This window comes from Saccopteryx bilineata, chromosome 6, assembly GCF_036850765.1.
Source record: "Saccopteryx bilineata isolate mSacBil1 chromosome 6, mSacBil1_pri_phased_curated, whole genome shotgun sequence".
In the NCBI taxonomy this organism is placed as follows: domain Eukaryota; kingdom Metazoa; phylum Chordata; class Mammalia; order Chiroptera; family Emballonuridae; genus Saccopteryx; species Saccopteryx bilineata.
Genome location: NC_089495.1, coordinates 55,090,101 through 55,114,120, shown reverse-complemented (window position 1 = coordinate 55,114,120; position 24,020 = coordinate 55,090,101). Strand labels below are relative to the sequence as shown.

Here is a 24,020-nt window from a genome sequence, read left to right as displayed (position 1 = left end):
CTGGGCTAATAGGTGTGTATCTCGTTATTTTAATTTGCATATCCCTGTGACAAATGATTTGGAGCGTTAATCTTTTTACATTTTTCTGGCATTTTTTTTTTATAAACTGATTTTTTATTATATGTTATTAATGTCTGTCAAGGCCATCTCCTGAGATAAGATGTACAATAAAGTAAATATATTAAAATTAGAAATAAAAGTGTACACAAAAGTATGTACAAGAACAAACTACACAGAACAAATGACACAAAGTGCTTTTATTTTGTCATCTGCCCTCAATTACAAAACTCCATCACAGACCATTTGCTCTCAGTTGGTCCCATCTGCCTGTAACTTCCCAGGCTCCGAGCTCTGCTCAGCTTCCCCTGTGCCCGCCCGCCATCTCCATTTCCTCTGCAGCTACACTACCTGCAGGAAGCTTGTTCTTCCCTACACAGCAAAGACCGGCGGAGCATCATTTCAGGCCACCTCACTCTCTAGTCCTTTTGCCTGACCTGACTCATACTATTCCCAATTCTGGCTCGGTCTATTTTCACGTATCTCAGAATTCTGAAGTTACAAATGTTCAACTTCAGTTTGTGTTTGATTTCTGTTTGGCAAATCCTCTTCCTGATTTTGGATCTGCTTCCTCTTTTCACTCCTATCCCCCCGCCCACCCTCTCCAACCTCTGAGTTAATGACCTTGCTTCCTACCACACAAACCACCACCAATTATGCACTGAAGCCAGAAAGCATAATCTTTGACTCTTTTTCCTTTCTCAACGCAATATCCAATCAGCTACATTTTCAAATTATCTTAAAGGCTTCAGGGGTGAGAGGAATTAAAAATACATAATTAAGTTTTTAAAAATTTTTCTACAGCAAAATAAAAACATACATTACTAAAAGAACATACTCTATTTTAAATACATTAAAATAGTGATTTTATAAATAAAATCATTTTATATGGTAAATATGATAAAAACATGATAAAATTTCTGTTACAAGGTTATGTAAACACAAGTTCAATGACTGATTTTAAAAATATAAAAACTGTCCTTTTAAAAACCATTTAACTTAATCAGTTACAAGATTATCAAAAGTTTAAAAGTGCTTCCATTTTGTTCCATTTTTAAAGAAACTATAGCACAATATCATACCTTAAAAAAAATTAGGGCATAGATCTCATCCTATATTGCCTAAAAAGGAAAACTTCAGTGACTCTAGGCAATGGGAAAGGCTGGGAAGCTGCCCGAGCTCAATGCCAGCAAAGCTGCCATCAGTCCAGATCTCTTGTTGCCCTTGTTCTCAGAACCAGGAGGTCCCTCCTTCCCGGCCCACTCATATGAAGGAGTCTTCCTATGCCTATGGGTTCCTAATTCAGAAAATGTTTCTGAAAGAATTTTGATATTTAAATCCCATGCCAATACTGAAACTTTTCCAAAGATTGAGGCATTTTGCATTTGAATTTTGTACAAAAAGTCACGAATCTAATTCCAAATAAATAAAAGACGCTTCATTTGGTCACTTGATTTCGTATCACTTGTCGAGGTAGAATAATTTTCTTTTTCCAAAAACTGTCCAGACTATACAAATGATGGCTCTACTGGAAAGGGTTCTAATGCTTTTTCTGCATTCTTCCAGTTGTGAAAATTCTCTCTGTACCACTCAACTGAAAGGAAGAAAACAAGAGAAAAAAATTAAAAATTAAACATCAGTTAACCAAAATTTACTGAGTTCCTGCCAAGTAAGAAACTTCTTGCCCAACACCTATCACCAAGCAAGGGTTGCCTAATGATGAAAACAATTTGATTTTGAACTGAGATTAATCAGAAGATACTTCATCATACTAAAATTCAGATTTAAAAACCAACTTTTTTTTAACATCACAAATGCTTCAATATCAAATTTGCTGATAAAAGTGTTTAAAGACATTCTGATTTTAAGAAACTCAGGGGGAAAAGGAGGTAAGTCATTTGTACTGGTTTTAAAGTTATAAAAAGTAAGTGCAACATTTTATTCCTGTAAAGGTAGCAATACTGCATTACAGGCATAATGAGAGATGAGTTTTCTTCTGTTAATATGTGAATTATTTTATGTTGCTATACTATAGTTTGTAAAGTTTTATAGTGAAAAAAAGATTAACTATCTTTGAACTTGTTTTTGAAATTCAACAGAAGTACTTTGTATTTTAAGATTTAAATCAAGACCTTTTTATATCTGGACATTTCTTTTCATAAGTATATTTCTGAATAGAACTTTTAACACATGTACATAGACTTCATACATATTTTAATAGATATTTCTGTACATAGTCAATTTGCTTCCTATTTATTGTAATATAAAAAGACTTAAGATATTAAAGACTGCAACTACACATATGTCATCAAATCTAAGATGCCACTTTTCTTAAGATAGACCACTATTTTCCATACAATAAAGGAAAAAGTTACAATAATTTTAGGATACTAGTGATAGTCAAACACATACCTTTCAAGGATATGAAAAGTAAATATGTGCACCTGAGAATCAATGAAATAGGTATCTCATAAATGCTAATAAGATAAAGGAAAACTAATTAGAAGTTAGTCTATGAAATTCAAGATATATACTTAAAATATATATTACTATTGCTAGAAATACATTAAAGTAACAATTTGAAAAGTAAAAATGATTCATCACAATATTCTGAATTTTTAGTGTTCAAAAAATAAACTACTTTATCTTTAAATTTTTCTGAACCCGCTGCCCCACAAATAACCAATTCATAACATACTTGTTTTCTTTATGCCTTCTTTCCAAGGCACTTTAGGTCTCCATCCTAAGCCGTGTATTTTTTCTGACTTCATTGGATATCTCATGTCATTGGTAGGTCTTGGAAAACAAAACAGAGTTAAAATGACACTGTGGAATATCTTTACAAATCTGAGTATTAAAGAGAATGTGGCCATTCATCTTTACCATAATTCAAACTTTTTTTCTCAAAAAATTCTACCTAATGACATGATCAGAGAAAATTTATAAAATAAAGTGTATATATATATATATATATTAAAAATCATCTATAATCCCAGATGCCTAACACTCTTTGTAGTTGATTCTCTTATTTCAGCACAATCTAGGTATGATGAATGAATAAATAAATATATATAACCTTATCAGAACTCTTGTGTTCCATACCCTGGGTTGGGTACTTTGTATCTATTATAATTAAACCCTAAAATATTCAATACTTTTTAAAAACAACATATTATTTTGTCTATTTCACACTCAAGGAAACCTCAGCTTTGGGAAGGGTAACTTTTTTTTTTTCTGAAGTGAGAAGCAGGGAGGCAGTCAGACAGACTCCTGCATGTGCCTGACTGGGACCCACCTAGCATGCCCCCCAGGGGGTGATGCTCTGCCCATCTGGGGCATTGCTCCATTGTAACTGAAGCCACTCTAGCACCTGATGTGGAAGCTATGGAGCCATCCTCAGTGCCTAGGCCAACTTTGCTCCAAAGGAGCCTTGGTTGCGGGAGGGAAAGAGAGAGATAGAGAAAAAGGAGAGGGGGAGGGGTGGAGAAGCAGATGGGCGCTTCTCCTGTGTGCCCTGGCCGGGTATCAAACCCAGGGCTTCCACAAGCCAGGCCAACACTCTACCACTGAACCAACTGGCCAGGGCTAGGTCAGTAACTTTTTAAAAATCATACAGCAAGTTATAATGCTATACTTTATTCTCATGACATTTAAAATTAGAAGAAAATATTTTAGCAGAAAACTCAAAACAAACAAACTAGTTTCTGGTTAATTTTATAATTTTGTAAGTATCTAAGATTTCACAATCTTTCCCCAATGTTTTGACTTGTTACTCACCTGTCATTAACATAATCAACCCAGTTTTCCATTTCAGACTCTGAATTGGTCTCTTTGATCTGTTGAAATGGAAAAAGGTTTTTGAATCAAATTATAAAATGAGACAAGAGAATAGCAATTATATTCAATAGCAGATTCAAAAGACAAGAAAACAAGCTCCTGAAAGCAGGAGAGACAGCTAAGATGAACAGCGTTTTAGGAATACTTTCTGTACTTTATAACCCAAATTCTGTCTGAAGCTCAGAAAGAATACACACTGCCCTGGCCGATGGCTCAGTTGGTTTGTGTCGTCCCTACACCAAGCTTGTGAGCTGGATCCCTGGTCAGGGCACAGACAAGAATCAACCAATGAATGCATAAATAAGTGGAACAACAAATCAATGTTCCTCTTTCTCTCTCCCCCGTTCCTCTCTCTCTAAAATCAATAAAAGGAAAAAAGAACACACATTGTATACTAAGGCAGAAAATAAATTTTTTGGCTTTTGGTCATTTCTCAGTGTGATATTTTGATTTATAATAAAAATACATGTTTGGTCGTCATCCCTGTTCCTGGCACAGAACACCTAGAACACTGGGAATTTCCAGTGTGATGAGAGACACAGGTGTCTTTTGCCATCTATAATAAGTCCGTTTCAACCACACCACAGTTCACGTTAGTAACAGAGTTTTGGAAAGCCCCTAAGGATAGGGGCAGGTTGCCAGGGGAACAAACCATGTGATGAGAGGAATAGAACTCTGCCCCGCTCCCTTCAGACCTGGGAGAGGAAGGAAAAGAGATGCTGGCAGTTGAGTTAGTCACCAATGGCCAACGTGACAATTAATGCCTACTTAATGAAGTCTATAGAAAACCCCCCAAAATACAGGGCTTGGAGCACTTCTAGGCTGAACATGTGGAAGTGCTGGGAGAGGGGCGTGTCCTGAAAGAGCATAAATATTCCAGACCCCTTCCCTCACACCTTACCCTATGCGTCTCTTCCACCTGGCTGTCCTGAGTTACAGGACAATACAGTTACAGGACAATACCCAGTTACAGCCTGGGTAATAAAATGGTAATCTAGAAAGTAAACTATTTTCCTGAGTTCTGTGAGCCACTCTAGCATATTACCTCTGATTTATAGCTGGTGGGTCAGAAGCACAGATGGCACCCAGGATCTTCTAACTGGCATCTGAACCGAGGGCAGTCCTGTGGGACTGATTCCTGACCTGTGGGACCTAACGCCATCTCCAGGAAGATATCAGAATTGAGCTCAATTGTAGGACACCCAGCTGGTATCAAACAATAGTTTGGTATGGAAAACCCATATTAGGAATACAGAGTATTCTCAGAATAGTACAGATGAAAACAAGTTTTTCAATTTACTCAGTCTTTCTACTGAATCCTGAGATTTACAGTTGATGTTCACAAATATACATACACTTATAACTATAATTATTTCTTTTTCATTGTTCCTTGATTCTAGGTCACACAATTTTACATTTCTGAAATTAGATATGTCTTTTATTTTTATTAGTTATGTACATTTAACATGTTAGGATTTTTTTCCTGAAAAACTATTACTAATGAGTGATATAATTTCAAATGATGTCTCAGCATATAGATGATATACATCAGTGATTTTCAACCTTTTTCATTTCATTGCACACGTTAACTAATTACTAAAATTCTGCAGCATACCAAAAAAATATATATTTTGCTAATATGACCAAAAATATAGGTATAATTTTGATTCATTCACACTGGAAACCTATTGTGTTGGCTGTTGTCATTTTTTATTTGACAGTCTAAGGGAAAAGAGGTCAGTGCCTCTGACTAAAGAGTCAGTTACTGAATGTTTTAAAAATTCTTAGGGCACACTGGTTGAAAATTGCCGGTATACAGAATTATAAATTTTACTTATTACTCATTCAGTTTTCAATTAAATAAACTGTAAGCATATTGACTTAGTGATTACTGTCACTAAATTAGTGACAATTTTGAAAATAGTACCCTTTCACAATATATACATACCAGTTGTATTAGTTCCTTGGCAAGCTGGAGAACTGACATTTCAAAATTGGTTCCAATGTTATAAATTTCACCTGGCTTCCCCTTTTTGAGGACAGTGAGAAATGCTTCTACTACATCAGTAGCATAAAGAAAATTTCTTGTTTGAAGTCCTGATCCATGAATACAGCTAAAAAGATTACATAAAGGGAATCATAAAATGTAAGAGTAAGCTTTCCTAAGACAGAGTACAACAATGACAGAATGCAACTCCAGAAAAGCCACTTCAAGTGGTGATCCTAGAAGTCTTTTACTGAAAACAGAAATTTTCCATACTTTTCTAAATTTTATCTATAGTTCTTAAATAATTTCCAAATCTTCTGAGGGCACTCAGCAGGAAATTGGAAAATGCCTAAGAAATTCCTGTCCCCGAGGAACAATCATCAATTGTATACTTTAAATTCATTTTGAAGAAATATCTACAATTCTATGAATTAATCCTTTCAAAAAAGTACAGTACAGTTATATACAGATAGCTGTCAGATTTTATGTAATAACTGAAAGTTACAGAGTAAATCACTTAAGAACTGAATATTTTTCTCTGTCTCCATACTGCTGACTGTGTCTATGAGGTTCTTTTGCTTAGTCCCTTCACTTAGAACTGAAAATATCTTAGATATAAATTATAAAGATGAATTACAGGTACTTATTTAAAAAACCATGAAACTGATTATACAATAGAAGGAATTCTTAAATGTGTTGAGACATTCAGTTCTATGGCTTCCAACTCTAAGACTTCATGATTGTCAAGAAAGACTGTCACCAAATCAGTGACATCTCAGAAAAACACGGGTACAAAGGAAAATAACAACATACCATTTCCTGTTGTGCTGTAGCAAAGATATAAATTTTGGAATAACCTAAAAGAATATTTAAACATCATTTCAGACTTTGAGAATCTGCTCACTGGTATGAATCTGAACTCATAATAAGATTAAAACATTATTATTGTTAAGAAATATACATCTAGATACATTCCAGTTCTTATCAGGAGTTCAAGAAAAATCTATTTTAACTCTGAAGAATAAAGGAACTCTAAGATAGCTTCCTATTTCACAAAAACAAGTTATCGGCTAGAAAAATATGAAAATAAAAAATATATAGTGGAAAGTCTTTATGAACAATTTCATCTTATTACCAATCTCACTTCTGTGTTGATTTTATAAAGCAGGAATCCTAGCTTACTTGTGCTTTATATATAACAGCTACTCAATAAGTGCCTGTGACACTGATAAAAAAGTACGTTCCAGTGACCTGGAGTCAAAGAAAATTTATGTTAAACAGGGTGAAATTACTAAATCTATAATAAACCTGTTAAAGATACTCTAAAAACTAAGAAAAGTAGATATTAATACCAGCAGAGCATGGTGAGGGCCGTTTCCTTTGGGCAAACAGATTAATACAAGCTGGAAGTAAAAAACTGGGTCTCTAACCATAGGCAGAGATAGAGCACTAGTCACTTAGACTTGGGTTTAATGATACAGAACCAACCACACAGGCATGTTCAGCCTTTCACTACATCTCTTCATGCCCTCTTTGTACTACTCTCTGGAAGACATTCAGGCCTCCAACAATAAGAGGGGTTGGAGAACTCCAACACAGTTAATCATATGAATGTAAGATAAATTTTTTTTTCGTTTTCTCTTCTTTCTTTTGTTTAATTATTTGTCCTGTCTATGAGCTATCCTCCAGCCTTTAGCTCAGTGCATTTCAGTTATTGGTATAAGTGAAGACAGGGACCAAACCTCAGTCGTCTTATTCTTCAGGGGCCACACACTGTACTCAATAGAAGTGCCAACAATATAACTGAATCAAAGGAGAAAGATGCTAATGTGACCTATTTGGGGATTTCATACAGAACAGTAACAAGACAATAACAATGTTCTGCAAAGACCCCAGCTACACATTCTCTCTGCGGAACACTTTGCTTGCAGAAAGGTTACATAAAATATGAATAAAATGGTTTAATATAAAATAGGTTTGATAACGCTCTACTACATGCAACATACTTCCTTTTGCCTTCACTGAGCAAATACTAGTTCAAAAAAATTGAAGTTCTGTTTTCCAAAACTGCCCTTTGAAGTCAGTATTTCCAGTTGAGGAATCCTGGGACTAGTTTAGGATGGCGGCTCTGCCCACTTGGAAAGGCTTGTTCCATACCAAATCTCATCACTGTGAGGTCTAAGATAAGTTTCTGTACAAGCCTCCTGTATCACTACCGAGCTTTTCCCTCTTCCTACAGCCTGACAAACCAGAGTCTAAACTGCAGCGTGACAGCAGTGCAGGGAGGACTCTGCAGTGCTTGAGAATCTGCAAAGTACGAGGCATTTCCCCGTGTCATCTCGCTGAACCCTTCAGAATCCTTTCCAAGCTTATGATGATCCCTCAATTTAAAGGTGATGCTCTAAGGGCCTATGGACATGACGGCAGGTGAATATTAAGTAGGGACTTAAGCTCAAGTCTTCAAACTTTCTAAATCAGTGTTTTTCAAACACTGGTCCGCGGAACTGGTCTTGGTCTTCCAGAAATTTTGTGCTGGTCTGTGAAAGAGTTACCCACCCTGATGTATGCACATTAGAGTCCAACCAGCATGAAGTTTCTGGCGAACTGGTACCGGTCCGTAAACCAGTGGTAAAAACTCTGGCTCCAAAGAGATCTGCGCATGCCATATATAACATTTTAAAATTACATATAATTACAACATAAACTTGGAACAAGTAACTGAAGAGAGATTATTACAAATGAGTTATAATCATTAAAACGCACTCTGAATTCAGAAGTAAAATGTACCTTTTCTGGATATTGGTGTGGTCCATAAACATTACTGCTTCTTGTGATGACAACTGGAAACTTAAAGAGTATTCAATATTAAGGTATTGGAAAGGTCCAAAATAGTGATTACAAAATAATGATTATATAAAATTAAGCAGTTTTAAAATATGGCACTTTTGAGACTTGTTTGGAGGTTCTAGCAGGGGAGCGCAGCTCCTTGTATACCCTTGACCGAAGAACGGTCCTCTCCTCTAGCGGGGAAGGTCGTCCTCTTCGACCGAGCGCGCAGCTTCGGGAGGGACGCACATGGAGTGGGGAGGGAGGAAGGGGACACCCGCCTAGCCAGCCAGATCAGCCGAATCAACCCTGGCGATCAATGGGGTGACAGATGTCACAGCCAGATCGCCCTCACATCCAAAATATGGCACTTTTGGCTAAATAATTTCACACACCTTAAGGAGAGAAGCAAAGGGATTTTTTTCTAATGTAAGGTTCCTGAAGAGACAGGAGAGGCTGGGATTCAGATAAAGGAAGAGGTTCCAAAAGGAAGAAGAGGAGTCCTTTCTTTATTGGGACAAGGGAAAGATAAATATAGTGAAGGCAGGTTTATAAGTTTGATAGACGGAAATTTCCACCTGATCATTTCAGAGACACCCCCCCCCCCAACCTAGGACTCTAGGTTTGGTTACATGTTAAACTTCAAGTAGGCTTCCCTGTTGTGCCAACCCTTACAAATAAAAGAGCCTAGCAGGAAAGAGGAAAGGACACAATAGGCAAGTGCAGGTTAACTCATTCCTTGGCTCGCCTTTTTGACCCAGTCCCTAGCAACTCCCAGAGGATCAGTGGGGAGCCCGATGGAGGGAATTCGAGCTGATAATTCAGTTAGTAAGGCTCCCACACTGACACTGTCAGAGCCACCTGGGAAATCTGCCTCCTATTCATGAGCCAAGAGAGGTGAACCATGCAGAGAGGAGCACGCAAGAGGCAGGGAGTCGGCCCTCCTCTGTCTTCCTTCACTCAGAGGATGGCCGGGAGCAGGCTCTTCACTAGGGAGGTAACTCTCTACCTATTACTGAAGTAGAAAGAGAAGATACACAAATCACTTCTTTAAATAATGAGTGAAACAAGAAGTCCTACTTTGCACACATGCAATAGAAAATCAGTTTTTTAACATTCCTTAATATGTAACTTTTTTCAATATATGTCCTCTATGCTAGAAATGAAATACTGCTAATGTTAACTTGAAGTGTTAATACCTAAATCCAAACAAAAATGATTCGAGAGTTTTAAAATCAGTTCTTACTCTGTATCGTTCCCAGTAAGACTGCACAAAACACTCAGCAGCTGCCTTAGATGATGCATAAGGATTTGTTGGCTGTTTAGGTGAAGATTCATCAAATTCCTAATTTTAAAAATATAAATTAAAAAAAAAGTATTATACATCCTTTCCATGTAGAAAACTCAAAAAATATATTAAAAACTTTAAATGTTAATCACTACATTAAAAAAATTAATGAACCCCAACTATGTGCCTAGTATTTTTCTAAGCACTTTAATGTAGTAACCTATTTAAAGTTCACCTCAACCCTATAAAGCAAGAGGCAGAAGAACAAGAGCAAACACCCTGAGATAGAAGTCTGTTCAGAGGAACTACAAGGAGCTTCATGAGACAAGAGAAATGGAAGATGAGGTCGGAGCTAGAGGGAAGCCAGAACATTTGGAACCTTGAAAGCCAACATAAAACATTAATAGATTTAGAGCATGTTATAATCTTTCTTACATTTTAAAAATCATTTTGGCTACTGCCTGACCAGGCAGTGGTACAATGGATAGAGCGTCAGACTAGGACATGGAGGACCCAGGTTCGAAACCCCAAGGTTACCGGCTTGAGCATGGGATCAGAGATGACCCCATGTTTGCTGGCTTGGGTCCAAAGGTTGCTGGCTTGAAGCCCAAGGTCGCTGGCTTCAGCAAGGGGTCACTCGCTCTGCTGTAGACCCCCAGTCAAGGCACATATGAGAAAGCAATCAATGAACAACTAAGGTGCTGCAATGAAGAATTGATGCTTCTCGTCTCTCTCCTTTCCTGTCTGTCTGTCCCAATCTCTCTCTGTCAAAAAAAAATCATTCTGGCTACTATGTTACATCTGTATGTGGTGACATGGTAACAGGAAAGAGAAGTTAGGCAGATAAAAATTACAAGAACTGAAAATGGTTGCTTCTCAGAGGTGGGATTGTAGATTGAAAAGTGGTCAGGGCCCTGGCCGGTTGGCTCAGCGGTAGAGCGTCGGCCTAGCGTGCGGAGGACCCGGGTTCGATTCCTGGCCAGGGCACACAGGAGAAGCGCCCATTTGCTTCTCCACCCCTCCACCGCACCTTCCTCTCTGTCTCTCTCTTCTCCTCCCGCAGCCAAGGCTCCATTGGAGCAAAGATGGCCTGGGTGCTGGGGATGGCTCTGTGGCCTCTGCCTCAGGCGCTAGAGTGGCTCTGGTCGCAACATGGCGATGCCCAGGATGGGCAGAGCATCGCCCCCTGGTGGGCAGAGCCTCGCCCCATGGTGGGCGTGCCGGGTGGATCCCAGTGGGGTGCATGCGGGAGTCTGTCTATCTCTCCCTGTTTCCAGCTTCAGAAAAATGAAAAAAAAAAAAAAAAAGTAGTCAGGGCCTGCTTTTTCTCATAAAATTTTTCAAACTACTTGCTTGTTTTCACTATACATGTGTTTTGGTAAAAATAAAAAAATAAAACAAAATATAAAGAGGTCACTACTGACCATGAAAAATACAGGCTGGAAAACGGACCCATCTCTTTGCACAAAAAGTATGACGTTTACAAATGATGAATAAATGAGAACAAGTTCTAGTTTCTTCACTAATTTCACACTAACCCCTTGGCACTCCAGTGTGCTCTGCTGTGTGAACAGGCAGTACACTGCCGCGTACCTTACACATGCTCTGGCCCCCAGGAATAACATTCATCGTGTATGTAAGACTGCGACAAAAAGATGAAATCTGCTGCCCTCTTGTAAAATACTATCAGTCAAATTACACATAAATCGGTACCCAGTGGACTGTTGTTGCCACTGGGGTGGCATTGTTTGATTTGAACAGAAGGCATGATGGAATGACAATTAGAGTCCAATAAGGATGTATAATCAGAGGATGAAAAAAAGTCGAGTAGGTTTTTTTAATTATTAAATTTTTAAGTTTATTGTGTTAACTTAAATTCAAGTGTCCCACTCTATATAACACCCTCACCAGCCAACAACGTGCCCCCATCATGCCCCCTGAACCTGACTCCCTCCCCCCTTCCCTCTGGGACTTGCTGTCCTGTTATCTGTATCTGTGTTACATATATATAGTTTCACTAATCCCCTCACCTTTTCTGATCCCATCCCCTCATCCCCCTTTCCCTCTTACAGCTGTCCCTCTGGTCTCTGTGGCCCTGCCTCTGCCTCTATTTCTTTCCTCAGTTCACCATGTTCATTAGGTTCCACATATAAATGAGATTATGATATTTGTCATTCTCTGCCTGGTTTATTTCACTTAATGTAATAATTTCCAGGTCCAAAAAGGTAAGATTTCCTTCTTTTTCATTGCCATGTAATATTCTATTATGTGAATATGTACCACTGCTTTTTAATCTACTCATCCACTGACGGACACTTGAGCTGTTTCCAGATCTTGGCTATTGTGAACAATGCTGCCATAAACATAGGGGTGCATTTCTCCTTTTGAATCACTGATGTGGTGTTCTTGGGATATATTCCTAAAAGTGGGATGGCTGAATCAAAAGGTAGTTCCATTTTTAATTTTTTGAGGAATCTCCATATTGTTTTCCACAGTGGCTGCACCAGTCTGCATTCCCATCAGCAGTGCAGGAGGGTTCCCTTTTCTCCACATCCTCACCAGCACTTATTCTGTGTTGTTTTGTTGATGAGTGCCATTCTGACCGTGTGAAGTGATGTCTCATTGTGGTTTTAATTTGCATTTCTCTAATGATTAGTGATGTTGAGCACTTTTTCATATGCCTATTGGCCATGTGTATGTCCTCTGTGGAGAAGTGTCTATTCAGTTATTTTGCCCATTTTTTAATTAAATTGTTTACCTTTCTGGTATTGATTTTTAGAAGTTCTTCATAAATTTTTGGTTATTAACCCCTTATCAGTCGTAATGGTGAATATGTTCTCCTATTGTGTGGATTGTCTTTTTATTTTGTTAAAGGTATGTTTTGCTGTGCAAAAGCTTTTTAGTTTCAGAGTTGGTTTTGATAAGACAGATTTGTTACATGGTCCATGGCTAGTAGGTGAAATATACATTTCCTAAGCTTACCTTATCAAGACTGCCTCCATATACTTCATCTGTACTGACATAAATAAATTTCTCCACTCTGGCTTCATGAGCAGCACTTACCAAAACGTGAGTGCCATAAACATTAACATATGTAAACTCAATAGCGTGTACAAATGAAAGATCTGAAAAAGAGAAAAAGCTAGAATAATCTCATCCAAAGGACAAAACAAACACCAAACCATAGACTCAGGTTTAAGGAAACTCTATTTAGTTCATTCAACAACAAATGCAATAGTTTCAAAAATAACAGAAAAACACATGGCCATTTGGATTTCTTAAACCTAAATTATATCATATGTGTAAATTCTTAGAACCTAGAAAACCATCAGTGCTAAATGTGTGGGAAACACTTTTAATTCCAAAGGGAGAAAAATAAATGATACATCTAAATTTAAAATATTTTTAAATTTAAGACAATTTTGAAACTTTCAGTTTAAGCTAGAAGGCTGTTTTTCAGTTCAAACTGTTATTACCGAAAACTGTTGGATAAATTATTTTAAAATAAATTCACTTTAAAGAATCAATTCTCTATAATCTGGGAATGAGGGAAACTTTTCTAATTATGGCTCACAATACAGAAGCAAAAGAAAAGAAATTAATAAGTTTGACTACATAAAAATTCTTATATGGTTTAAGAAAAATCTATAAAGAAGATAAATAACAAATTGGAAAAAACATCTGAATTTATCAGAAACAAAATGTTAATATAACCATTCTATAAGGAAGCTCTAAAAATAAGTAACAATTCTATGGTAAAATGGTCAGCATAAACAAATAGTTTAGATGAGAAATACAAAGGTCCTTAAGCTTAAGATGCTCAATCTCATTACAATAAAAGAAATCCAAATTAAAAACTTATAGATACTATTTCTTACCTACCAGATTGGCAAAAAAAAATTTTTTAATTGACAATACTACGTTTTATTAGTAAGACTATAAGATAAAAGATTCTTTATACATTGGAAATGAGTATACAAAGTGTTTACACCCCAACAAAGAAAATTTTCCAGTAGCTAGGTGAATTACATGTTTTTACACTTTAACTCAGTGTTAGGGGGCTGAATTGTGTTCCCTCAAAATTCATATTGGAGCCCTAAAATTTACCTAGGGCAGATTTCAACCAGGATGCTGCAAGAATTTTTAAAAAATGCAATACCTGACTATTTAGTCAGGGACACTGACCACTTCTCCCTTTGATTTTCAAATAAAGAAATGACAACAGCCAACACAATAAGTGTCTGGTGTGAATGAATCAAAATTATATCTATTTTTTTTTGTCAGACCAGCAAAAAATGTATTTTTTTTGGTGTGCTTGAGCATGTTAGTAATTAATTTATGTGTTCCGTGAGATGAAAAAGGTTGAAAACCATTAGCCCAGGATTTTAAAAAGGTGACTAGTTAAAGCAACGCCAGTGGGGTGCTCAATAATCCAGTCTGACTGGTATCTTTAAAAGAGGGAATGTGGACACAAAAAGAGACACTTGAGACCCACAGAGACCATGTAAGAATGCAGTGAGAAGCTGTCACCTGCAATCCAAGAAGAGAAAGAAGCCTGCGGAAAAGGAACCACACCTGCCAGCGCCTTAATCTTGGTCCCGCAGCCTTCAAAACTGTGAGAAATCAATGTCTGCTCTTGAAGCCCGCAGTCTGCGGTATTTTGTTTTGGCAGCCCATGCAAAATGAATATGCCTTGCAAGCCTACTTCTAGAAATACTTCCAGTGTCAACTGAGAGATATAAAAAAGACACAGGCACAAAGCCAACCACTATAAAAAAGAAAAGCAAAATGTAGGAAATAAGCCCTATCACGGTACATCCATACAATGGAGTACTATGAAAATTAAAAATAGAATGAGAAATATCTTTACATTGTTTAGAATGATCTCCTAGACACACTGTGTTATATAAAAAGATGGAGAAAGATGAGTATACTAGACTACCATTTCTCTTAAAAGCAGTAGATTATGCATCTTTTTTTAAAGAGGAAAAATAAACTTTAAATTAAAGCATACAAAGTTATCAACAGGAGACAGAGGAGAACATAGGGATTAAAAGCTACTCTTCTAAATATAACTTGTGTGGTAAGTTTAATGCTGAAGTGTGCAGATCTTATGATTCTCGTTATATACTGACAGAAATATATACTATGTGTATTTATATGTACCAAGATACATGTGTAAGAATATCCATAGTAGTATTGTTCAAAATTGCCCAAAGTGTAAACAATCCAAATGTCCATCAAGAGTAAAATTAATATACAAATTGTGGTATGCGCTGAGAATAGAAGAATATTTTATGTCACTGAAAATGAACAAATTATACCTACATCCAACAACATGAATCTATCTGAATAAAAAAGACCCCAAAACCTACATTTTTTATATATATACATATTTATAAAATTGTAAAAACAGGCAGAACTAACTTATACTGTTTAGGGATAAATATTTATATATAGACAGCAGAACTGTAGAGAAAATAAAGGGAAATGCTAACATTAAAATCAGGTTAAAGCAGTAGTAATACTACACTAAAGAGAGTTCAGCAACATTCGATCTTTTGTTTGTTTCAGTGACCATTACATGAGTATGACTTCTAAATTCTTCCGAATATGCTATATTTCACAATGTAAAATGTTAGACAAATTATTAGAAGACTCTCAGATGGAAAAAACAGCACAAATAATATAATGTTCAAATGTATATCCAATACTTAGCTTAAAAAAAAACAAGATAAAAAAATACAGTTTCAATGTCTCCTCAGAAGTAATAACTATGATGAATTTGGTTAAACTCACAGTTTTAAGATAGCATTCAAGGTTACATTTCAACGTACACTAATAAAAGTGACCTGAAAAGCCCCAACTATCTTGATGACAGAGTGACCACTGGCTTCTTTTTCTGGTAGAGCTTTCAAAGACACATATTAAGTATCTATCTACTTGTTCACCCCCACTACTAGACTTTGATTTAGGCTAATAAGCCACTGGAAAAAATCATTTGCCCATCATAACGGTAACATAAAACAATGCTTACCTACATGTGTTTGTGCAGCAAAATGCAGTACTATATCTATTTTTTCTGTTTCAAAAAGCAGTTTCACAAAGTGAGAATCACATATGTCACCCTATTTAAAAAGCAAATATGAAAAGTTTCATTGAGCATTCTAATTCATAAAAACCATTTTAATGTATAAAAAACAAAATGGAAGAAAAGAATTAATCCCCCCCCTCCCCCAGTTTAATAGAGAATATCTTAAAAATTCAACTGAAGGGTCACATAAGTACAATAATAAGTGATATATTTTATTCAGCATCCTAGGATATAAAATAATTCAAAAAATTTTTCTGCAAATAAATGTCTAAACTACTATTTTATTGAGCACTAACTATTACTAAGGACTGTGCTAGATTTTTTCTGTAACATTCTTGCCAACCTAAGATCTCTATGTGTTGTTTTGTTTTGTTTTAAGAGAGAGAGAGAGAGAGGTAAACAGGAAGGGAGAAAGATGAGAAGCATCAACTCATAGCTGCCACACCTTAGTTGTCCATTGATTGCTTTCTCATACGTGCCTTGACTGGGGACTCCAGCCAAGCCAGTGACCCCTTGCTCAAGCCAATGACCTTGGGTTCAAGCCAGCAACCTTTGGGCTCAAGCCAGTGACCATGTGGTCATGTCTATGATTTCACTCTCAAGCTAGAGACCCCGCACTCAAGCCAGCGACCTTGGTGTTTCAAACCGGGTCCTCAGCATCCCAGGCTGAAGCTCTATCCACTGCACCACCACCTGATCAGGCAAGGTCACCATGTTAACAGGAAAAATGTTAAACATATTTTCCTAATGATTGAGATAACCATTATTGAAATATATTTAAGGTTTTACAACTGGAATGACATTTCAAAAAATGCATTCAGTCACAACTAAGTAAACTTATAAGTATAGTACTTTTTTTTTCCTTTTTTTTTTTTTTTTTGTATTTTTTCGAAGCTGGAAACGGGGAGAGACAGTCAGACAGACTCCCGCATGCGCCCGACCAAGATCCACCCAGCACGCCCACCAGGGGCGAAGCTCTGCCCCTCCGGGGCGTCGCTCTGTCGTGACCAGAGCCACTCTAGCGCCTGGGGCAGAGGCCAAGGAGCCATCCCCAGTGCCCGGGGCCATCTTTGCTCCAATGGAGCCTCCGCTGCGGGAGGGATGGAGAAGCAGATGGGCGCTTCTCCTGTGTGCCCTGGCCGGGAATCAAACCCCAGACCCCTGCACACCAGGCCGACGCTCTACCACGGAGCCAACCGGCCAGGGCAAGTATAGTACTTTTGATGTTATATGTGTAGTTCTAAAAATATATATTCTCAATAATTCTTTGGCAACTGAAAGAAACACTTTCAAAAAGAAAAAAAGAATTATGAAATGTTTGCTCAGTATATTCTTCAAATTTGTGTTTAAAAAGAATGTTTCTAGAATAACTAAAATAAAAGAAGTAAATCATAGGATACATAGTTGCATTTGACATTAAACATTCCCTTTGCAAATTAATAACCTGGCTCTCTGGTTTATAGCTGGGACTCTTTTTAAGAGTGCCTATTGGCCAGACCAGGTGGTGGCACAGTGGATAGAGCATCGGACTAGGATGCAGAGGACCCAGGTTCGAGACCCTGAGGTCGCCAGCTTGAGCACGGGGCTCATCTGGTTTGAGCAAAGCTCACCAGCTAGGACCCAAGGTTGCTGGCTTGAGCAAGGGGTTACTCAGTCTGCTGTAGCCCCACGGTCAAAGCACATATGAGAGAGCAATCAATGAACAAATAAGGTGTCACAACAAAAAACCGATGATTGATGCTTCTCATCTCTCTCCCTTCCTGTCTGTTTGTCCCTATCTATCCCTCTCTCTGACTCTGTCAAAAAATAAAAAAATGACTATTGGCCCTGACCAGTGGCTCAGCGGATAGAGCTTGGGGCATATATATATGGAGAGAGAGAGAGAGAGAGAGAGAGAGAGAGAGGCGGACAGGCAGGCTAGAATCAGCCTTCCAACTTTCATGGGAAAAGACTATCCTGCTGGCTACCTGGTGGGCTCTTTGGCTGCTGGCTGACCTAAGTAACACCCTACTTTATGCCAATCTTTTTAAATCCCAGCAAGGCCTTATTAAGAAAAATAGTGAGGACCTAAAAATCACAAACCATGTAAGTTCAGTGATAGATCTGCCAAGGCATCTTTAATCACATGTAACTATATATGGTATCAACCTAAAAGTAGTACTCTCTATAGCATGTGGTACTTCTGGAAACTAAAAGATCTTGAACTAGCATGCTTTCCAAGCCCACATCACACGAGTTTGTAAAGAAGGAAGATACAATGTCTGACTAACTAAAGAGGTACAGTATAATATTTACGTATATAATTAGGAAAAACTTTCATACCTGTATAAATTTGTAGTTTTGTTTGCTAGAAATGGTTTCAAGATTCTTCAAACTTGCACAGTAATCCAGCTTAAAATAAGTAAGGGGAAGGGAGGGTAGAGAAAAAACACAAAAAGTGATAATAGCTTAGCTTTTCCTATAAAGTATGAATTTACTTTAAAGAATATAGATGTTTTGATTGTAATACAAGAACATGTCTTCTTAAAATATTTGCTTTTTGTATTTTTAGAAATTTCTAATATCTTAAAGTAAAAAAAAGAAAACAGAAACATGTAATTTTGTTATCATTTCAAAATACAAAAAATATATATATCACTTGTTAACTCTCTCCTTTAAAAATTTTTCCTACCCAGATGTAGGTGCCTCCAGACCCTGGTGGCTAGAAAAGTTTACCATTTCTTACTGAAAAATTAATGCTTGAGAACAATGACACTTGTGTTACATAAATTATAACTCCTTATACTTTTTTTTTTAGTTAACTGCTGGTAAATCAGTATAGAGATGTGGGAAAAAATTACTGTCCATGACAGTAGGACAGGTAAAAATTCCTAAGACTTAACAGTTATCGGTTATTCTTTGACTATACATTTTTACTATTATGTTTTATGAAATGAAGGTAACTAACTGCATCTTGTGTTTAAAATAAAAAATTCAGTGGTTACCAATCATGACTTTCACTCTCAAGGGAAACTCCAATTATACAGAAAAATTCTCAAAGTTAAATTAATTTAATTACATTTTAATTTTAAATATATATATAATAAATTATATATATATAAAATTTTCCATGAGGTGGCATTTAGATAATCAAATAGTCAAAATATTTCAACTACAGAAAAGATTAATAATCACAAGATAACACTAAACATTGAATTTAGGTTGAAGATTTCTTTTTCTTCTTTTTGGTAAAAATACTGCTCTAAAAAACCTTACTTTGCCTGACCAGGCGGTGGCGCAGTGGATAGAGCATAGGACTAGAATGCGGAGACCCCGAGGTCGCTGGCTTGAGCGCGGGCTCATCTGGTTTGAGCAAAGCTCACCAGCTTGGACCCAAGGTCGCTGGCTTGAGCAAGGGGTTACTTGGTCTGCTGAAGGCCCACGGACAAGGCACATATGAGAAAGCAATCAATGAACAACTAAAGTGCCACAACGAAAAACTGATGATTGATGCTTCTCATCTCTCTCCGTTCCTGTCTGTCTGTCCCTACCTATCCCTCTCGCTGACTCTCTCTCTGTCTCTGTAAAACAAATAAACAAAAAAACAAAAACCCACCTTACTTTATGGGCTACCATAATAAATAAAGTTTCAAAAGTCTTTATATAAGATTAAATACAGCATGAACACATGACTAAGTTGCTAAAATGACTAAATAAGAAACTAAAATATCAGCATGATAGGATTCTAATACTTTTAAAAAATATTTATACATTAAGTTTCAGTGCATGAAGCTCATTTTTATAAAACTCACCTTGTCTAGATTTACGATCATATAATTTGGATAACCTTCTACTAAAGAGACAATCACATGTGATGCACTATGAGAAAAAAGTATATCTTGTTAGTAGAAAATTTGACCTTTCCCATAAATTCTTAAAAGTTACCCTAAGCAGTCAAATATTAGGAAACTATTCAAGGAGACCTTTATATTTTTGCAGGAAATATAACTTACTGAATATACACACACATACTTTTCACTAGCCTTGTCAACAGTATCAATACACAAAGCCTTATATTCCCTGTTCAGAGCATCTACTGGTCCTGGGTATAAGGAAAAATTAGTTTAACCAAATGATCTGACCATGCATGCTTTGAGGACAGGAGTAAAGCAAGAAGATAAATACCATGGTTGGTGGTCAGTGAAAATGGAAATAATGAGCCTTTTCAGAGACTGTAGGTTTAATTACGTAAAATTACGTTAGTATGAGCATAGGAATTGTCTGTTTCACAGTAGTCTTACTGCAATTCCTATATCTTGGTACAAGAATTTGATGGTGTAAATCAGGGGGTTCCTAGACTAAACCTAGATTTCCAAGCTGAAGAAATCCTGAGTTGGATATCCACACTGGCTCCTGGGCTTACAGGACCCTGAAGTGGAACCACAGGTGCAACTGAGTGAGATGATTTACCAGATTTTATCACATATACAAACAGGGCAAGAACAAGGGCAGCCTTCAACCAAATTATGAGTTTGTACTTGACAGCCCTTTCATAGCATTTTTTAGAAATACCCCTGCTGGACCAGCACTATCACACCAGCACCACCCTTTTATGTCCGTGCTCCTAGCCTCATTAGTGAAACTTGCCTGCCTGGTACCCTCCTCCAAGTCACTGTCAGATCAGAAGGGAAGATTTAATGTGACAATGGGCTGAGGGGTGGGAGAAAGAGTCCCATGTTCCTCTTATTCCACTAGACACTGGGAGAGTTTGTTTGTACTTAAATATTCATACATCCAATAATTACAATAGACCCTTATAAAATGAGCCAGACATTCTTCCAAGTGCTGAGAGAACAACAGTTTCTGCCCTTATTCAATTTACATTCTAAAGTGGGGAGGCAAGCAATAAACAAGTAAGTGCAATACACAATACAATTTCAGTAGTGATAAGGGTGTCAGTAGGGAAAGGAGTATTTTAGATAGGGTGGTCCAATAAGGTCTCTCTGAGGAGCTATCTGAGCAAACATCTGAACTGAGTGATGCAAACAGACTAAGCAAAGGAGAATCTGCAAGTACAGAGGCCCAAGAAAGAAGGCTTGTATGTTCCAGGGACAGCAAGATGGTAAGCGTGTCAGGCACAGAAAAACAAAGGGTAGCCTGGCAGATCAGGCTGGAAAAGTGGTGCTTGGGGCACTTGCCAGTCTTCTAGACATGGTAAAGAGTTTGGATTTTAGTCTAAGTCTGACACTGGAGTAAAACTTTTATAAACTTTTACTTAATAATACTGGCTTGTGAGGAACGGACTTGGAAGCACCATGACCAATCAGAAGTCTACAGTTGTACAGTAGTAGTGTGGCAAAAGAAGACAGTAACATGGGCTTGGGTAGACGGGGAAGGGAGGTGAGAAATGGCCTTGAGGATAGTTTGGAAGTACGGAGAGAGGACTTTCTGCCTGCCGGTATACGAGGGAAAGAGGCGTCAAATGCTTAGTACCGGGAGGGTTTTTCAGTAGGCTGAATAAATGCGTGCGCTGTTATATTAAAAAAAGTGATTTTTGGTGCATGTATAAGGCCTGTGAAGTAGGGATGGGGTGGAGATTCAGGAGGGTTGAGAAGCTTACTATAATTCTGTACGTACTCGTAAGAGTGTGACACGTAAATCTCAGGCCAAGTAGGAGGGCGGAGAGCACCCAGCACCTTTGATTTGGGGGGAGGGTGTTTTAAAGAAGTCGCAGTTTCAAAGGAACCAGGTCTTCGCAGGCCGGGAAAGAAGTAGGAAGATCCTAGTCGTGCATTAAGACCCTCCCCTTATCAGACACCCAAAGCTGGTCCCAAGTTGCCAAGGACAAGCAGAGCCGCAGGAAAAGGTTGGGGTTTCCAGGGATCCCCTATTCGGCCAGCAACGCCGTTACCTACATGAAACCAGCACCTCCAGTCACCAGGACCCGCTTCGCAAAGCTCCCGGGAGGAGCCACAGAACCCACAGGTCCCACAGCTGACATCTTTCGGCTCAGCACTGCCTGAATCCGTAAAGCGCCAGGACTCTATAAAAATTCCACCGCGACCTTTTACGACGCGTCTTGTTCCCCCGACACGTTAACAGGGGCAGCGTCGGCTTCCGGGTGTAATTGATTTATCCCCGCCCATTGAAGGGCTGGGCAGAATCACCGGGTGCGCAAACGCCGGCGCGCCTTTGCGCAGGCGCAGATATTCTGTATCGGAGCTATTAGGGAGTCTATGAGAAAGTGGGGTCTAGACCGTTTTCTGGGCTGCCACCAGCCTGAATTAGGTCTTACACAGATGGTCGGAGTTTTGAATGATTACCTTCTTCCCATTCTTTTACTACAGCCATCTCCACAGATTAGCACTTGCTGAATTGAGAACTTCTGGGGAATTCTCTTGCATAGTATAGATGGGAGATTGGAATAGCAAAAATGATCTGTTGCTGTTGTTGTTACTATTATTACAAACAGAGCAAGCTGCTTGCAATCATGGTAAAAATGTTTCCTAGCTCTTACTCTTAGATCGTTTCCTACTCTGCCCTAGCCTCTGTTCTTGCTTTTCCTTGAATTCACCTGGCTAGCCACTTCCCTTAGGCCTGGATGCTGTTTCCCCGATGTCTGACTAGGATTTACCCTTACTTCAATTCTGAGCTTGAATGTTACCCTGTTAGAAAGTCCTTTTAGCACGCCATTTAAAATAGCAAACTACTCCAGCCCTGGCGAACCACTTTACCCTTAATTTTTCTCCATAATAGTTATAATCATTTATATTGAATTGCTTGTCCCTGCTTTATGAGGGCAGGGGCCTTGTTTCCTGATAAAAATCCCAAAGCCCTAGGATCAAACCTGGAACAGAGTAAACCATCAGTAAATGTTGTCAACTAGGTGAATAAAAACCTGGTTTTTTAAACAATGTGTTGGCAGAGCCTAAAAAGATGGGAATACCCAGTATATGTAGAAGTGTCATTTGTTACCTTTTTAGTGGGCAAATTGATAATATATATGCAAAATTCAAATGAACATATCCCATGATCCCATATTCCATAATGTATAATATAGGTAACTGTATGTTCATTGCTATATTGCTCATAGTAATGAAAAACTGGACCCAGTATAAATGTCTACTAATATTGTCACACTTTTTAAATACAATGAGTGGATATATAACCTTTTAAAAGAATATATCAACATGGAATGAGAACCAAATTTATTTTAGTGGATACTTACAGTTTTATATGACCAGACTACCCTACACTTTATCATCTTACTAACTTGACCCACTCTTGACAGGCCCCAGGATGGTCACCTGACTCAACTGAACCTTCTTCCTGGGATTTGGAATTGGACTAAGGTTCTAGGATCATCTGGTTGCTCTTCTTGACCTCAGAACCTACAAAATTTGGACTTGCTGGTGGCCATATTCATTCAAATGAACTGAGGAATCAAAAACCCTGTCTTTGGTGAGAGAGGAAAACAGAGTTGATAACAAAGAGAAGAATTACAAGAAACAGTAAAAGAGGCTTCACAGCATTCAAGACCCATATTCTGATTTCTTTTTTCCAGGACCAATTTTGTTCCTGTTCTTGGTTTGGAAATACCACATATATTTGCAAACACATGTCTGTAAGAATGCACCCTAAACTACTGGCAAAGGTTACCTTTGGGTGTCAGGAACGAGCAAGGAAAGGAATAAATGAGGACTTACATTTTTACTTTATATAATTTTGACTGTTTATTTCCCTAAGCTGCATAAATTACTTTTATAATTAAAATATAATGTAATTTAAAAAAATCTCATAATATTAATATCTCCAGTTTATTCCTGTTTGGCCAGAGATACCAGAAAATATTGGCTATATGATAGGAAGCATTCCCCCAAGCTTTCTTTTTATAAAAGGCGAAGTCCTTTGTTAGAACTTGCTTATATGGTTGTCAAGTGAAAATAACATAT

At 37.8% G+C, this 24,020-nt stretch overlaps 1 protein-coding gene and 1 long non-coding RNA gene across 2 annotated transcripts in view; one reads left to right on the top strand and one right to left on the bottom strand.

The window, feature by feature from the left end:
• The window catches only part of LOC136307721 (uncharacterized), a 530,662-nt gene that overhangs the window by 38,755 nt on the left and 467,887 nt on the right, over positions 1-24,020 (top strand). The window lies entirely within an intron of this gene.
• On the bottom strand, positions 252-22,145 carry TGDS (TDP-glucose 4,6-dehydratase). The gene is made up of 12 exons (XM_066236954.1): positions 21,984-22,145; positions 19,881-19,947; positions 18,412-18,480; positions 16,033-16,123; positions 12,978-13,120; positions 9,954-10,052; positions 8,669-8,728; positions 6,695-6,738; positions 5,843-6,008; positions 3,835-3,893; positions 2,756-2,853; positions 252-1,651 (listed from the first exon to the last, which is right to left on the bottom strand). Exons 1-12 carry the CDS (start codon positions 22,067-22,069, stop codon positions 1,566-1,568), a joined length of 1,068 nt encoding a protein of 355 aa, XP_066093051.1. The 5' UTR covers positions 22,070-22,145; the 3' UTR covers positions 252-1,565.

What these genes read in the sequence shown, in the direction of transcription:
- TGDS (XM_066236954.1), bottom strand. Translation starts at nt 22,069, where the DNA reads ATGTCAGCTGTGGGACCTGTGGGTTCTGTGGCTCCTCCCGGGAGCTTT. An exon ending in TGATCGTAAATCTAGACAAG is followed by an intron (nt 18,481 to 19,880) that starts GTGAGTTTTATA and finishes ACTTATTTTAAG; the next exon opens with CTGGATTACTGTGCAAGTTT. An exon ending in TGCTGCACAAACACATGTAG is followed by an intron (nt 13,121 to 16,032) that starts GTAAGCATTGTT and finishes TCTCTTTTTCAG; the next exon opens with ATCTTTCATTTGTACACGCT.